The sequence below is a fragment of the Hypanus sabinus genome, chromosome 13, assembly GCF_030144855.1.
Source record: "Hypanus sabinus isolate sHypSab1 chromosome 13, sHypSab1.hap1, whole genome shotgun sequence".
Lineage (NCBI taxonomy): Eukaryota > Metazoa > Chordata > Chondrichthyes > Myliobatiformes > Dasyatidae > Hypanus > Hypanus sabinus.
In genome coordinates, this window is record NC_082718.1 from 33,186,632 (window position 1) to 33,204,448 (window position 17,817).

Genomic DNA, 17,817 nt, shown 5'->3' on the forward strand with positions numbered 1-17,817 from the left:
GAACCCTGAGATTTGTTTTCTTGCAGACAAGGGTAGCACGATAGCATAGTGGTTAGCACAATGCTTTACAGTATGTTCTCCCTGTGACCACGCGGGTTCCCTCTGGGTGCTCCAGTTTCCTCCCACAGTCCAAAGGCCTACTGGCTGGTGGGTCATTGTGTCATGATTAGGCTAGGATTAAATTGATGGATTGCTGGGCAGTATGAGTCAAAGGACCAGAAGGGTCTGTTCCAGCCTGTATCTCAGTACATAAATAATACTCAGTAAATCCAATAACCATAATAGAATCAATGAAATACTGCACCCAACAGGGAGGACAATATGCGAAAGTCAACAGATTGTGCAAATACAAAATAAAACATAAGAAATGATAAATAAGTAATAAATATTGAGAACATGAGGTGAAGAGTCCTCGAAAGTAAGTCCTTAGGTTGTGGGAACAGTTCAATGTTAGGGCAAGTGAAGTTATCCACACTGGTTTAAGAGCCTGTTGGAAGAGGTGTAATAACTGTTCCTGAACCTGGTAGTGTCATGTTTGGATGTTGATGATCCAAAAGTAACATAGTGATATTTAGTTTTGAATAGTTTTGAGGATTAAGCCACACCTCACCTTTTGTGGAGTAGTTTTATAGATAGTGAATCAATACTAATTTCAAACATTGTTAAATGCAATACAAAAGGGAGCTTAACATTTATCATCCAGACTTGTATAGTTATGTTATCTCTGTTAATATATTTTCTTTCGATGTACTTTCATTGATCATGTCATGAATTTGTTAATAATAAGGAAGTTCCTAGTGGCCAGGTTTGTACTTTTTGATTTTGTTGGATCAAGTTCCTGCCCTGGATTCTTTTACAGAGGGTATTTCCTAAGGCGTTTACCTTAAAAGATCACAGCAAGGATTTGGTGACATTGCCTTCAGTGCTTGCAATGAAAAATCTGTCATTTGTATGTCTCTCCTTTTCAGCTGATTTGAGCCTGACAATATCAAGATCAAAGGATTTCTGGTCTAAATCTTCAGTCTTTTTTGTAACTTTTACTCCACACAACTTTAATCCAAACGTAGAAAATGAAATTCTGTTTTTATGAACATATTCAATTGAGTTAATTACCTATAATATTTGTAATTCTTTCAATACAGGTGTTTATTGAATATGATTGCTTCAGTACTTCATTGGCTGACTATAATTCTGTAACAATTAAAACAATCCCTCACTATTGCGATGTTTTACTGCAGCAAGAGCATCAAGTAGAAGGTAAAAATAAGTGCAACATTGTGTGTTATCTCATTTCAAATTATACTTTAATAAATACAGAATTATTTCACATGTAATTGTTTTCTTATTGTGTTGATGGTGTGGAATTGTGAACACTACTATGGCTTAAATTGACTAAATTGACTATTTTTGATGAAATCAGAATCGGGTTTAATGTCACTGGCATATGTTGTGGAATTTTGATTCTGATTTTGAAATCACGGTCTAATGAGTGTTGTAAACAATTCTAGTATAACCAGCTCTGAATATCAAATCAAGAAAGTGTCCCATGTGCTTTTTTTTAACAATTTCTTCATCCTGCCTTGGTGGCTTTAAGGATGTGAGAACATACACCCAAGTTCCTGTATGCCATTCAATATCCATCATTTATTGCTTATCTTTGAATTTTGGATAATTTTTCATATGGGTGAAAATATACAATGTCTCCACAGCTTAACTTTAAAGACATCACCAGCGAAAATGTTGAAAAGCATGATTCCACACCTTTTCAGACTCGGAAAACAAAAATACAACTGCAGATGCAGTGGATCAAAAAATGCGTACACAACGCTGGAAGAACTCAGCAGGTCAGGCAGCATCCGTGAGAAAAGAGTAGCCAACGTTTTGGGCTGAGACCCTGATGAAGGGTCTCGGCCCGAAACGTTGGCTACTCTTTTCTCACGGATGCTGCCTGACCTGCTGAGTTCTTCCAGTGTTGTGTACCTATTTTCAGACTTGAAATGCTCTCCTCTACCCCTTTGTTCTAAAGAATCCCATCACAACTGCAATTGTCTTGGCCCAGGGATCTTAAAATATCGTCAGCAGCCTTAAACCTGCTGACTCCCCTCATGCTCCTGGTAGACAGCCTTCTCCCATTTGACCTTTGGCCCTTGTCTAGCTATCAACACTGGAAATTAAATGAGTTTGGAACTAAAACCCTTCTTTAGCCTTGGGACATCAAAAATAATTACAACTTTCAATCGATGCATGTAAAGCTTTCAAAATTTAGATTTTTGATCTAAAATGGAAGCAAATCTAAAAGACTAAAGTATTGTTGTACCATAATTCTTGTAAAATAATGGTATCATAAGAAACTAACTGACATTTTTTCTAATTTTAGATTGTACCAATAAGGATATTGAACAAAATATCCCATTTTGCATGGGTACGGTAATATTCTGTACTACGTTTTTATAATTCTTGTCATCAAGCTTGGATATTTAATCACTTTCTTTATGTTTAATTCCAGATGCCCCTCAGTTTATACCCTTTAATTAAAGTATTAATAGGGAGTATATACTTTTCTGTCTTATAAAAGAACCTAATGTTGCTGGGGAGACTAATTTAGTCTCTGCCTGCTTCTGCATGTCAAGAAGTATATAGTTTGGCCTGGTGCTTCGTGATACTAGCATGCCGAGCTTTGTTCTGAAGAGTGTGGGAATTAGTCAATAAATACACCAAAGCAGAATTTTCAGTGCCATCATGGAAAAGAATGATAAAATATCACAAAGAGATGAAAATATGTACATCCTTCAGCGTAGAAGGATGAGAGGGGACTTGATAGAGGTCTACAAGATTATGAGAGGCATAGATGGGGTGGATAGTCAGTACCTATTTCCCAGGGCACGAGTAGCAAACACCAGAAAGCCTATGTACAAAGTTAAGGGAGGGAAGTTTAGTGGAGACATCAGGGGTAAGTTTTCTACACAGAGGGTTGTGCGTGCCTGGAATGACTTGCCAGGGGTGTGGTGGAGGCTAAAACATTAGGGGTATTTAGGAGCCTCTTGGACAGGCACGTAGATGAAAGAAAAATAGAGGGTTATGGGGCAGTGTGGGTTCAGTACTTTTTTTAAGGACTATATGGGTCAGCACAACATCGAGGGCTGAAGGGCCTGTATTGTGCCGTAGTATTGTAGAGTTCTAGTGTTTTTGCATTTAATATGAATGAATTATATTTCTCAAACTGGATATTATTTATGTAGGGTTTTCTGATATTAGAAACAGTTTGAAGTAAATTTATTATCAAATTGCAAATATATCACCATATACAACCCTGAGATCGATTTTCCTGTGGGCATTGTCAATAAACCTATAGAATAATAACCATAACAGAATCAATGCAAGACCGCCCAACTTGGGCGTTCAACCAGTGTGCAGAAAGACAATAAATTGTGTAAATACGAAAATAAAGTAATAATAAATAAGTAAGCAACAAATAGCAAGAATGTGAGATGAAGAGTCCTTGAAAGCGAGTCTATAGGTTGTGAGATGCCCTGGGTCCATAGATTGTGAAAGAGGACACTGTTTTCCTGCCACAGAGATTCGTGTAGATGTGCTCAGTGGTGATGTGGAAGTTATTGGTCAAATTCAGTCAAAGTAAATTTTATTATCAGAATACATGTGTGTCACCATATGCAACACTAAAATTCATTTTCTTGTGGGCACTCTCAGTAGTAAATCCCAAAAACATAATAGAATCAATGAACCCAACAGGACGGACAAACAACCAATGTGCAAAACACAACAAACTGTGCAAGTGCAAAAGAAAAAGAAATAATAATAAATAAATAAACGATGAATATCGAGAGCATGAGATGCAGGGTCCTTGAAAGTGAGTCCATAGGTTGTGGGAGCAGTTCAGTGATGGGGTGAGTGAAGTTATCCACAGTGGTTCAAGAGCCTGATGGCTGAAGTGTAATGACTGTTTCTGAACCTGGTGGTGTGGGTCCTGAGGCTCCCCTACCTTCTTTCTGATAGAGGAAATGAGAAGAGAGCATGTCCTGGGTGGTGGGGTTCCCTGCTGAAGGGTGCTGATGATCAGCAGTCCCTGCTGATGATTCCTGATGATCAGCAGTTAGGATTTCAATAACAATTTTATTACCATTTATTCTTTCTTTTCAGTTGGTAAATTAGACTACGAAATTAACAAATTCCAGAAGACACTATCGGTCCAGATTTCGGACTTCCCTGAAGATCATGCCTACCATGTGCGCTTATGCCTGAAATGGTTTATCTGTGAGGATATGGGAATGAATGCATTGGTAATTGTTCATCACTTTACCTCAATATAAATTTTATTTCTCCTGAAAACATAGGCCAAAAAATATGAGCACACTGTTCTGGTGGTTTAAGCATAGCGGAACACTCACCAGACCTGGGATACCAGCTTTCATTCAGAACATGGAAATATTTACAATTTTTTAATGTAATGCACTCAGCTCTTGTAAGGCCGAGCAATGTCACATGGACCTCCTAGCCTTGGTATCAGGGTAGAAATCCTCTTACTAGGTTAGGTAATTAATCCTTGCCAACAGAAAATAATTTAAAAAAGAACAAGTGTAAGCATCAGCCATAAATCCCCACAAACCAATCAATAAGATCACTTGAGGCCCTCCATTGGGGTTGACCATGGATGTTGCATCCCAGCTGTGTATGTGATAAGCAGACCAGGACAGTAAGGTATGGGGAGCAAGCTGTTCCCATGCAGCAGCTGCCCACCTCCACGCCCACACGCATCTGATAAATCCAAAGATTGATACAGTTCGGCATCGCAGGAGTTGCCAGTCAGCGTTGAACTCAAAGCAGGGACTCTTGCTCCAGATTCTTCCTCAGTGTTCCTCCCAAAGACTTGCCCATGAGTGGATACAGCTGCGAGGCAGCTGTGGTTTGAGATTAGAGTTTTCCTTCTAGATGAGCTGCCAGCCATGGCTGACAAGACTCATTTGCCCAGAGTGACTGGTTTTAAGGTGCTAGTAACCCGCCTTTGCCCCTTCTCCTGTCAGTAGAAACGGTTCCACCGGGTTTAGTAGCTCAGCCACATCTAAAGGCCAGGAGATGGACTTCTCAGGACTCTTTGAGACATACACCATTGGGAGCATTTAATAGGTGGTGAGAGCTTATCTCCACTTCCCTCCCCTATCCCCCCCCCCCCGCCCTGGCTAAGGCTGCCTTAGGGAACCAATAAGATCACTAATAATCATACAACTCAGTCTGGCCACACACTTAAGCGCTTTGAAGATAACTTGCAACAATTCTGGCTGTATATCTACCAGTTTCAGTGAGGCACTGCTGGTATATTAACAGTGGAGTTTTTCATAGAATACCTAGACCCCCCCCCCCCCCCCCGACCCACAGCTTGTCCTTCCAGAGGCAGGCAGAAGTTTTTCCCACTGACACACAGACAATGGGTAACTGGGAAGAATCTAGGCATGTCCAGGTTCCGCACTGACATGGAGAATTTCCAAAGTATTTATTTGACTCACTTTTCTTTCAAATATTTTGATACTTTATGGCAATTGTGAAGTTGATAAAATGTCTTTTCTTTTGCAGATTAAGGTAGATGACCCCAAAAATGTCACTTTACCGTACACTCAGATACTGCCCTGTCTGTGCATTGAGGTAGGACTGCTACTCACAACTCAATTCAATTCAAGTTTAATTGTCATTCAACCATACATGAATACTCATGAATACAGCCAAATGAAACAGTGTGACTTCGGGGTCAAGGTGCAAAACGCAGTACCAGCAGTCACACACAGCGCAAAGCACACGCAAGATAGCAAGCACAAATGGTGTCACAATAAAATGGCGTCGCAACAGAAGAGTCCAAACTTGCACCTCAGTGTACAGTCAACCACAATAGAGCTTGTCTTCTGCTGAGCAGACACTCGGGGGGTGGGGGGCATGACTGACTCCAGCTTGGAGGGCATACCACACCACCCCGGTGGAGTGCAAAGGCTCCAATGCCTCTCTCAGTCACCACTGTGGCCTGAGGCCTAGTTCTCGCACATACAAGATAACCAGCACATATAGAATGTCAGTAAAATACAAATACGCAAAATATATATGTATATAGTTGAGCCACTTTGGTTCATTGAAATCTTCAGTCAACCATACTCTCAGATACTACCCTGTCTGCTGTTGTGGTTATTTGAAGATATTTTTAATATGAATAATGGACAGCTCTAAATCAACTATTTATATATGATGTTCTGTAACTGTAAAAGAAACCTAATATTTTGTTGCAACACACACAAAATGCTGGTGGAACGCAGCAGGCCAGGCAGCATCTACAGGGAGAAGTGCTGTCGACGTTTTGGGCCGAGACCCTTGATTTGGCATTTTTAATTTCATTTTCACTTTATTTGTGCTGCAAAATCTGATCTAGTTAAAATCCTTAAAATTGCACAATAAAAATTTGCAAGCCGACTTAAATTGTCTTGGGCTAGAATTTCCAGACATAAATAAGCCACTTAAGTGTGCCATCAATATGTAGAAATAGTAAAACACACTAAATACTAGAGGAACTCAGCAGGCCAGGCTGTACCTTTGGAAATGGGTAAGCAGTCTAATTTTTTTGGGCAGAGGCCCAAAAAGATATAAGCTGACTATTTTCAGCCCCCATTTCTATTTTCCCAGCATTGGATTTCAGATGAGTACCATTCTAGTCTGAGGAAAGCAAGGCTTTCCAAGGGGTTGTCAGTTGTAATACTGTTACTTGGGTAAACCAAAGCAAGCACTATATATAAGATAGCTGAAAAATCTTTGACGGGTTGCAAAGCCGTTCCCCACAGAACTCGCTAGCAGTCAAACTTCTAAGAACTTTGAATGTTTCTGGCACTCAAAAGAATTCAAACATTATTAAAAATGATAAATTCCTCAACTTGGTGACCATGGGGATAGGGGTGACGTAAATAACTGATGCTTGTTGTATAAGCCTCAGGAATTCATACAGAACAGCTGACATTTTCAAATAATAATATTCTCCTCAGATTTCCATTCAGTGTAGCTAAAATTTGTTTTCCAACCTAATTATTTTGTATTCTCTTTTGCTTTTGAGAATTCTGAATATATCTTTGTTCTGTTTCCAGGGCTGGTCAGCATTTCCTGATGCTAGAAGGATACAAATTTGTCCATTTAAAAACTGTAAGTTTCAGAACTTTTTAAAATGATAATTTTTGTGTATTTGAACCAAATGGAGCAGTGATCAAAGTGAATACTGATGGGAGTTGTGTCTAATGCAGTGAATGAAATGGAATATCAAATGGGGTGGGGGGGTGGTCCAATTAGAAATAAGACACAGGAGCAGAATTAGGCCATTTGGCCAATTGAGTCTGCTCCGCCATTTCTTCATGGGTGATCCACTTTTGCTCTTGGCGCCAATCTCCTGCCTTCTCTGGGCATCACTTCATGCCCTGACTAATGAAGAATCTGTCAACCTCTGCCTTAAATATACCAAATAACTTGGCTTCCACAGTCCCATGTGGCAATGAATTCCACAAATTCACTACCCTCTAGCTAAATAAGTTCTTCCTCTTCTCCATTCTGAAAGGATGACTCTCCATTCTGAGGCTGTGTCCTCTGGTCCTAGACCACCACCCCCCCACCCCAAAGGAAAGATTCTCTCCACATCCACTCTATCAAAGCCTTTCAACATTTGATAGGTTTCAATGAGGTCACCCCTCATTCTTCTGAATTCCAGCGAGTAGAGACCCAGAGCCATCAAACGCTCCTCATATGACAAGCCATTCAATCCTGGAAACATTTTCGTAATGCACTTCTTTTCTGATTTTTGTTTACCTATTATTCCAATGCAAGTCATGCGTGGAGAGGCTTTCTGTTGAAGCTTTTTATCCATGTCCCAGTGCAACTGTTCAGAGCTGTTTGTGTGCAAGAGGCCAATGTGGTTAAAACATAGATGGATTACATCCAAAATTACTTTTGTCTGTGGTCCCTGTGATGATTCATAATGGTTCCGGATCAGGTTTCCAAAAGTGCCTAAAGTAGAATCTCTGCCTTTGTGCAAAGGGTGCGTGGAGGGGAACATCAGGGCTTCCTTGTTCCAATCATTCATTCTATGGGGTTTCTTGTTTCATGGATGTCTGTGAAGAGTACGAATTTCAGGTTGTAACCTGTATACATTTGCTGATATTAAATGAACCTTTGAACATTTTCTCTTCAGAAATAACTAAGTTATTATTTCAGTTAACTCGTGTACAAAGAAATGTTGTGCAGATTGTACTGAAGCCCAAGAAATTTGCAATGAATGCAATCGTATTGACGCAATGTCATGTAAAAGAATTTCACCAGCATAACACAAATCACTACTTTAAGCAACACTGGGACCACCTTAATCACTTTGCACTTTATTTATTTCAAGATACAGTGCAGAATAGGCTCTTCCATCCCTGTAAGCCCCAATGTTAATCCTAGCCTAATCAGGAGACAATTTACAATGACCAATTAACCTTCTAACCAGTACAGACTGTGTGAGCAGACCCATGCATTCCACATTGAGAACATACAAGTTCCTTGGAGGGAGGTGGGATTGAACTCTGAACTCTGAACTCCGGGCTGCAATATCATCGTGCTACCATGGCATCCACTTAAATGGACTTTTTTTTGTTCTAATTGTGTTCTGAATTGGAAAATAGTATATAGTTTATGTTTAATTTATGATTTTATTATGAATACTGTTTATATGATGCTGTGTCCCGGTGATGCTACTGCAGGTAATTTTTTATTGCACCCGTGCATACACATAGTTGTGTCGATGACAATAAATGCGACTTTGACTTTTAATGCTGAGATAGAGAAGAGGGAATGCACTATATTCCAACAGCTTTTAATTAATGCTGATTATTTTCAATCCTTTTTCTGATATCTGACTCAGATACGGAAGAACTCTGGAATGACTTAACATACAATCATGAACTGCAGGAGTTGTCGTGGCAACCATCCTGCCCTGTAGATGTTGATATAAACCTCTGTTGGATGGGTGAAAGTGAAGAGAATTGTGTTGATCTACAAAACTCCTTCCACAACAAAGTACAACAAAAGGTAAAGGAATGGAATTAGAAAAAAAAGATGGCAAATCTCACATTTTATTTTTCTGGAACTTACTTGGCAAGATAAGTGAGGAGAAACTATGTTTACAAGACAGACAGACAGATGTACTTTATTGATCCCGAGGGAAACTGGGTTTTGTTACAGTAGCAGCAACTAAGAATAGTGTAGAAATATAGCAATATAAAACCATAAATAATTAAATAATAATAAGTAAATTATTCCAAGCAGAAATAAGTCCAGGACCAGCCTATTGGCTCAGGATGTCTGACATTCCGAGGGAGGAGTTGTAAAGTTTGACGGCCACAGGCAGGAATGACTTCCTATGATGCTCAGTGTTGCATCTCGGTGGAATGAGTCTCTGGCTGAATGTACTCCTGTGCCTAACCAGTACATTATGGAGTAGATGGGAGACATTGTCCAAGATGGCATGCAACTTGGACAGCATCCTCTTTTCAGACACCACTGTCAGAGAGTCCAGTTCCACCCCCACAACATCACTGGCCTTACGAATGAGTTTGTTGATTCTGTTGATGTCCGCTACCCTCAGGCTGCTGCCCCGGCACACAACAGCAAACATGATAGCACTGGCCACCACAGACTCGTAGAACTGTTGATCTGAACAGACAAGTTGATCTGTTAGTAACCTGGAGGAAATATATTGGGGAATAACTTCAAAGGAGTGAAGGGAAGCAACTTACTAACTACTGTACCATCATGTTGCCTTGCCATGGTTGTTCATCTTTCTGGTTCCAAGTCTTAAGTAAATATATTGTCAAAGTACATGTATGTCAACAAATAAACCCTGAGATTCATTTTCTTCTGGACACATTCAATATCCTATAGAATAATAACCATAACAGAATCAATGAAAGACCAGCCAGCTAGGGTTTTCAACCAGATGCAGAAGACAACAAACTGTGTAAATACAAAAAGAAATAATAATAATAAAAATAAATAAGCAATAAGTATCAAGAACATGAGACGAAGAATCCTTGAAAGTCTATTGTTTGCAGGAATGCTTCAATGGTTGGACAAGTGAATTTGAGCACAAGTGCCACACCTGCCCCTACACCTCCTCCCTCACTACCATTTAGGGTCCCAAACAGTCCTTCCAGGTGAGGCGACACTTCACCTGTGAGCCTGTTGGGGTCATTTAGTGTCTGGTGCTCCTATATTTCGGTGAGACCTGACATACAGCTGTATGACCTCCCTCATGTAGATCTGAATTTTTTATGTATAATTTTCTTTTCAAAAGTTAATTCTTGTAAATAATATTGGCTAATTCAATATCTCTGGTGAATAGGTCATGTTTTCACGCATAGATCCACACCCAAAGCTCTGCATGAAGGTAAGAGATTTTACAAACTTTCATGCTTGGATTTCCATTCATAAAACCAGCTGATTTTCTTTATCTTGTGCCCAACTCGGGAAAGCTAAGGTGGATATTGTTGTGCCTGCTGTCACTGGATTTTCAACATCACTGAACAAAGTGTCGAGTCAGGATAATAGTTTCAGTCCTTTGAACTATAAATCCCCTGAATGTTTGACCTTGAGGATTTCACTCCATTACCATCTACAGAATTGAGAATAAACCAATAAAGATAGAAATTAGAAAAGAGTTGGTATATTCAACTGCTTTTAAAGGAAGAGTATTTTTAATTTTCTTGAAAGCTGGTTTATATTAATATTATAGCATATTACATTGGAGATACAGCGTGGAAGAGGACCTTCCGCTTCTTTGAACCACACTGCTCAGCAACCCCTGATTTAACCCTAACTGAGTCACAGGACAATTTACAATAACCCATTAACCTACTATGGGTGATGGGGTGGAGATATGTCTCTACCAAAGGAGGTGTAGGTGCTCCTTCCCTCCACTAGTCTGCAGATCACCCTTGGGCAAGGTGTACCACCTAGTTAGTCTTCCGGATTAAGGTCATATGAAGAAGTGGTGGATGGCTGCATATCACAAGTCCTGGTTATGTGATCATTGATACCAGGCAGGCAATCTCTGCAGAGTATTGATAATGGTTGGGGTCACCCAACTTGTAAAGACACTGCCCAGAAGAAGGCAATGGCAAATCAGTTCTGTGGAAAAATTTGCCAGGAACAATCAGGGCCACAGATTGTGATCATCCATGTCATATGACATGTCACATAACGATGATGATGAATCAACCTACTAACCTGTACGTCTTTGGATTCTGGGAGAAACCGGAGGACCTGGAGAAAGCCGACAAATTTGTTCCAGGTGATGTTGGAATTGAACCCTGAATTCCACCCTGAACAGTAATAGTGTCATGGTAACCACCAAGCTACTGTGCCACCCAAGTTTTAGCTTCCTTTGCCTCATCAGTACAAATATAAAAAAGTGCCTTTTACAGATGTTTGTCATCTTTTTGTTTGATGTTTGCATGTCACCCTAATCTATATGTAATATATACTTTAAACATTTTTCAGTTCACTATGGACAAACGTTCTTGGGTCAGATGTCCTTTTGTTTATGGATATTTACCAGGTAAGTTTACACTTCACTCATGACGTGATGCAAAGGTGGGGTTGAGCCATGTTTCATTTCCAATCTGTTCTGTTATTAGTAACCTGACTGCACATAAATTTTGAGTCCCGATGAGGGGTCCTGGCCAGAGGTGTTGACTGTTTATTCCTCTCCACAGACGCTGCTGACCTGCTGAGCTCCTCCAGCATTTTGTGTGTGTGTTGCTTATGATTTCCAGCATCTGCTGAATCTCTTATAATTCAGCATACGCAGAATTAGCAAGCTGGGCATCTGCAATTCAGATTTTGGGTTTACATGGAATTGTATGGAGTGTTGGACAAATGTGAAGGAGGTTGCTTCTTGACCAGGATCCTCAGGCTAGGCATAGGGCTCATGGACAATAGTGAATCCCTGCTCTCCTGTATGCTTAAGAACATAAGAGATAGGAGGAGAATTAGGTCACTTGGCCCATTGAGCCATTCCTGTTTGCTTCTGGTGCATGCAATACACCACAAGGCCTTGGAAAGGTACCATTAATGTTGCCTCTATGAAATTCTCCCAATTTGTTGGAGGGATAAATGGACCATACTAACAAGAGACATTGTGTCTCAATTTCTGTCACAGAAGAGATTATCAGATAGACAGGGGTGAAAGAAAGAGCCAAGCCTGTGCTCAAAGCTGCCTTGAATATATGCAGCATTCTTACTGGCTCCTGGGAATCTCTCAACACAACCACTCAAAGTGGAAGATGAGTATTCAGGACCAAACCTCCGGAGCGCACAGAAGCCCTGCTCTCAGCACGTAGCAGGGCACACTCTCTCTACTCACGAGCCCACTTGCAGAAGAATCTGCCTTTCCAAGACTGGCCTCACAAACTGGATCATCAATCCTGATGGTCTGTCCAGGAAGATTACGTGGAGCAGGAATGAACCACCTGGGTGTGAGTCCATGCCAGAATTAAGGTTCCACTTACTTCTCCTTAAATGTTTCTTCCTTGGAATATAGCTATGAAACAAACTGGTGAACTGTTTAATTAAAATAACAGGTTACTTAGTCATTTGAAATCAATGTATTAACAGAGGGAAGTGTTAGCATTAGAAATGGACCAGAACACTGGGCCGGCACGGTGTCGTAGTGGTTAGCACAACGCTTTACAGTACAGGCGACACAGGTTCAGTTCCCACCACTGCCTGTGAGGAGTTTGTACGTTCTCCCCGTGACCAGGTGGCTTTCCTCTGGATACTCTGGTTTCTGCCCACGGTCCAAAGACATACCGGTTTGTAGGTTAATTGGTCATTGTAAATTGTCCCATAATTAGGCTAGGATGAAATGGGGGGGGGGGTAGGGGATTGCTAGGTGGCACAGCTTGAAGGGCTGGAAGGGCCCAACAAATAAACAGAGTATGATGGAAAGCTCGGAGATCTGCATTTATGAGTGGCGTTTGAAATGAGGGAGACAGAGATCTGACTGACATGTATAAATTCGTGAAAGGTCCAGGTAGGATAAACAGTGTTTACTTTAGGATCAAGTTAATCATTTAATGGGACTTGGATTTAAATTAGTTTGCAGCAGGATAAGAGAGGATTTGAAAAGAAAACATTTCAATCAACGAAGGATGAGCTCTTGAAGAGTTGTAACTTGCTGTACCATGGAACAAGAGCCAGGGAGAGGGCTAATTCACTCTTTATGTTGGTCAATACACAGGTGATGGGCTGAATGGTCTCCTTACTTATTTGTTTGTTTATTTGTCCATCCACCCAGAGCAGACTAGGCCCTTTCTGCCTGTCAAGCAGCACTGCCCAGCAACCCATGAAACCCCGATTTAACCCTAAGCTAATTACAGGACAATTTACAATGACCAATTAACCTACCCAGTACGTCTTTAGACTGTGGGAGGAAATGAGCGCACCTGGTGAAAAGCTACACGTTCCATAAGGAGGACATACAATAGCCTCCTTCCAGAGGATGCTGGGATTGAACTCTGAACTCTGACATCCCGAGCTGCAATAGTGTTGTGCTAACCGCTGCATTAATGAGGCATCCATAAATGTTCTGATTCTAGGGAATTGTGCTCCATGATTGTACTCTTGTGGCAGGATGGTGCAGCAGTTGGTGTAGCTGTTATACAGTGGCCTAGCTTTGATCTGTGGGTGCTGCCTGTGAGGAGAATGCATGTTCTTCTTCTGCCCATCAGTTTTCCTGTTGCACGACTCTCACACAAAATGCAGAAGGAACCCAACAGGTTGGGCAGCATCTATGGAAATGAATAGAATTTCAATATTTCAGGCTGAGACCCTTCTTCAGGACTGGGAAGGAAGGGGGGAAGATGCCAGAATAGAAAGGTGGGCGGAGGGGAATGAGGCTAGCTGGAAGGTGTTAGGAGAAGCCAGGAGGGTGGAAAAGGTCAAGGGCTGGAGAAGAAGACATCTGATGGGTGAGGAGAGTGGACCATAGGAGAAAGGGAAGTAACAGGCAGGCGAGAAGACGTTAAGAGTCAAAGTGGGGAATAAAGGAAGGAAATTTGTTTACAGAAAGGAGAAATCAATATTAATTCCATCAGGCTGGGGGATACCCAGATGGACTGTAAGGTGTTGCTCCTCCCCCCGAGGATGACCTCATCTTGGCACAAGAGGAGGCCATAGACCGACATGCCCCACATATTCTTCACATTGCCTAAAGCTGTGCTGCTAGTTTAATGAGCTACTATAGAATTGTCTTTGCATAAGTAGGTGGCAGGAAGATCAGCAGGAACTGAGGGACACGTGGGAGACAATCAACTTGTTAGGAAATGAGTGAGGGCCGCGACTGAAAGAAATTGTCTGAGAGTTGGCGTGGACCTGGTGGGTAAGGTGCCTCCTTCCGTGTTCTGAGAAATACAGCATTGTGCAAAAGTCTTAGGCACATATACCATTTATAGCTAGGACTTTTGCACAGTACTGTAGTAATTTTATGTTTTGCACTGTACTGCTGCTGCAAAAAAAAACAAATTTCATGACATTCGTGAGTGACGATAAACCTGATTCTGACATGGGTGTCTGTTGTGGTCTGAGAGTGGGAAGGGGGCAGGGAGAGGGGAGTCATGGTTGGGAAGAGTGGAAGGGAGAGGGGAGGGATTAGGAAGCACCAGAGAGACATTGTGCAATGATCAATAAACCAATTGTTTGGAATCAAATCACCTTCCCTGGTGTCTCAGGGCTGGGTGTGTCTGCACCCCATCACACCCCCTGCCCGAACACTCCTCTTCCACCTGTCCCACACCGCTCCCGCAGCGCTCCACCCTCACCATTCCCAACATCCTTTGCTCCCGCCAGATTTACAAACTCGCTCTTGTTCCACATTGATAAGTACAGAACTGTGCAGCTATACATGTGTGCCTAAGACTTTTGCACAGTACAACATAGATAATAAAATATTAGTGAAATAATCTTGCTCATAGATATCCAAGGACAGTAATCACTCGCCCTCTGAACTTGAATGGTTTCCTTACATTTGTTGAAATTTGGGACCAGGAAAGCCATCTAACACTAAATAAGCTGGAACAACATTTCAGATTGCTGAGTTAAATTCCCAGTTTTGAATTGATGGGTATTTTTTGTATTGTATTTTTAGGGTGTTGTGCAGTGAAGGTTGAAGTAGAACAAGTAATTCAAAACATTTGTTAGTAACTTGAAAGCTGCCAATAATGACCAGAGGCAAGGAAATCTCCCTATAAATCAAACACCTGGATGTCATACAAGAGAAAAACAATTGGCTGAAAAATGAGAACATTTAATGAAAAAGTAACCAGAATGTCCTGTTCAAAACAGGCTGTACATTAATGGATCATAAAAATATGCAAACATGATCTGCATGGGAAATGATAGGATGTATCAAAGATACAAGAGGTTCTGAAGATGCTGGAAATCTTGAGCAAAAGCTACAAATCATTAGAGGAATGCGGTGGGTCGGGCGGCATCTGTAGAAAGAAAAGTGTAGGTGATTTATAGGATCAAGACCATTCTTTAGGATTGGAAAGGAAGGGGGCAGAAGCCAGAATGAGAAGGTGGGGAGGGAAGGGGGGGAGGAAGAATACAAGCTGGTGGGTGATAGGTGAGAGCAGGTGAGGGTGAAGGTGGTTGGGTGGGGCAAGGGAGATGGCGTGAGAAGCTGGAAGGAGATCGGTGGAGGAGTTAAAGGGTTGAAGTCTGACTGGAGAGAGCAGTGGATCATCGAATAAAAGAGAAAAAGAGAAGGAAGTGGGAAACCGGGGGAGATGATGGGCAGATCTTGCAGGCAGGGGAGGACAAAAGGTTAGAGGACCACTAAAAAGAGGCGAGAGGGTGTGGGAACTGATGGATGTACTTACTGGAGGTTAGACAAATCAGTGTTCATGCCATGAGGTTGGAGACTACTCAAACAGAGGAGGAAATGTTGCTTCTCCAATCTGCATTTAGTGTCATTGTGGCAGTAGAGGCAGCCATGAGTAGACATGTTGGACACTGCAGTAGCATAGCGATTAGAGTAAGGCTTATTACATCACGGGACTCCAGAGTAGGGAGTTCAATTCCAGCATCCTCTGCAAGGAATCCTTGTGAGATACATAAGCTTTCTCTGGGTGCTCGGGTTTCCTCCTCAGCCCCCCCCCCCCCCAATCCAAGGTTGTACCAGTTAGTAGATTAATCAGTCATTGTATCTGGTTATTGATCCCGTGATGAGGGTAGGGTTAAATCGAGGGTTGCTGCGCTGTGCAGCTTGACAAACCAGAAGTGTCTATTCTGCACTGCATCGCTAAATTTAAAAAAAATGTTTGTGTGGAAATCAAGTTGAAATGGGTGGTGACCTGGCTCTCTCGATGGACGGCAAAGGTATTTGGCATAGCCGCCCATTTGACTTTCCGTTCCCATTCATTCCAGAATTAATTAACTCATAATTAGGTGATTCATTCTATAATTAATGGATTAATTCTGAATTTTTCATAAATAATTCATTCCATTGTATTAATATGACCATATCTGAGAAATCCTGTTCCATTTAAAAGGTGTGCAAATGAGGTATAATTTGGCTTTGTGAGAAGGTGTAATTGGGTGACAGTAAATTTTCAGATTTCTCTCTTTGCAGGTTTCTATTTTTGTTGAACTCACTAAAAAAAACTATATTTTGAACTTGTTTTATGCTATCCCACAATCCCGACGTCCGCCAAGAAGTATTTTCAGTAAAGAATAGGGAGTTGATTCAGATGCGAAATCATTGGTCCCAAATGAGGTAACATGTGGCCCAACTGTGGTTATTTGCAGGCTGGAACATGAGCATCGCTGGGCAGCTAAATAAACTGCAGCTTACCTTTGTGACTCAAGACAAAGCAGAATTTAAGATGGCTCTGTGCAACAGAACTACAGCTAACAATTGTGAACCCATAAAGGAGTTGCATGTTACCGCAGGAACAGTAAGTTCATATTGACATGTTCCATTTATAAATAATCATGGTAAATGGACATCATGAAAATTTTCAATTAGCATATATTTGTAAATTTTGTGAAAAGGGTAATTTTATTGAAACATGTATGATCCTAACAGGGTAGGGTTTAAATGGTAGAAACTTAAAACAAAGGGTCCTAGTTATAATTGGGTTGCAGGGTGAAGATATGCCCCTACCAAAGGAGGTGTAAGATGCTCCTTCCCTCCGCTAGTCTGCAGGTCAACCTTGGGCAAGATGTAGCACCTGCTTAGCCCCCTGATCAGGTGGTGATGGTTGTATGAGCAGCTGGTACATATCTTAAGTCCTGGTTATGTGACCACTGACACCAGGCAGACAATCTCTGAAGAGTATTGATAATGGCTGGGAGTCACCTGCCATGTAAAGACACTCCCCAAAGGAAGCAACGTCAAACCACTTCTGTGGAAAAATTTACCAAGAACAATCATGATCATGGAAAGACCAGGATCACCCACGTTATACGACTCGGCCCGGAAGAAATGAACATCGTTATAAAACAAGGAGATGATAATTTACAAAGGCAGTTATTAATTTCATCTTGCGGAAGGTGATGAATGTCTGGAATTGCACATCCCAGAGGGTTGTCAAGGCTTGGATCCTTACGGTTGTCGTAGCTAGGGGAGGTAGTGGGGATGAGGTCCCACTACCTAGAAAATGCTCTCCAAGCCTTGTCTCAAAAAGCCTCTGACAACAAATTCCAGCTCCTGACCTTCATGTGTGGCTCAGATACTAAACCTGGCGG

The 17,817-nt window shown here is 41.4% G+C and overlaps 1 protein-coding gene across 3 annotated transcripts in view; it reads left to right on the top strand.

The window, feature by feature from the left end:
• il17rel (interleukin 17 receptor E-like) overlaps positions 1 to 17,817 on the top strand; it is a 46,614-nt gene that overhangs the window by 15,820 nt on the left and 12,977 nt on the right. For all 3 annotated transcript variants that reach the window (XM_059986876.1, XM_059986877.1, XM_059986878.1), the window contains 9 exons: positions 1,143 to 1,257; positions 2,378 to 2,422; positions 4,159 to 4,298; positions 5,587 to 5,655; positions 7,128 to 7,182; positions 8,930 to 9,096; positions 10,409 to 10,453; positions 11,566 to 11,623; positions 16,876 to 17,024. In XM_059986876.1, coding sequence (XP_059842859.1) covers positions 1,143 to 1,257; positions 2,378 to 2,422; positions 4,159 to 4,298; positions 5,587 to 5,655; positions 7,128 to 7,182; positions 8,930 to 9,096; positions 10,409 to 10,453; positions 11,566 to 11,623; positions 16,876 to 17,024 — 843 coding nt within the window. The remainder of the gene's footprint in view (positions 1 to 1,142; positions 1,258 to 2,377; positions 2,423 to 4,158; positions 4,299 to 5,586; positions 5,656 to 7,127; positions 7,183 to 8,929; positions 9,097 to 10,408; positions 10,454 to 11,565; positions 11,624 to 16,875; positions 17,025 to 17,817) is intronic.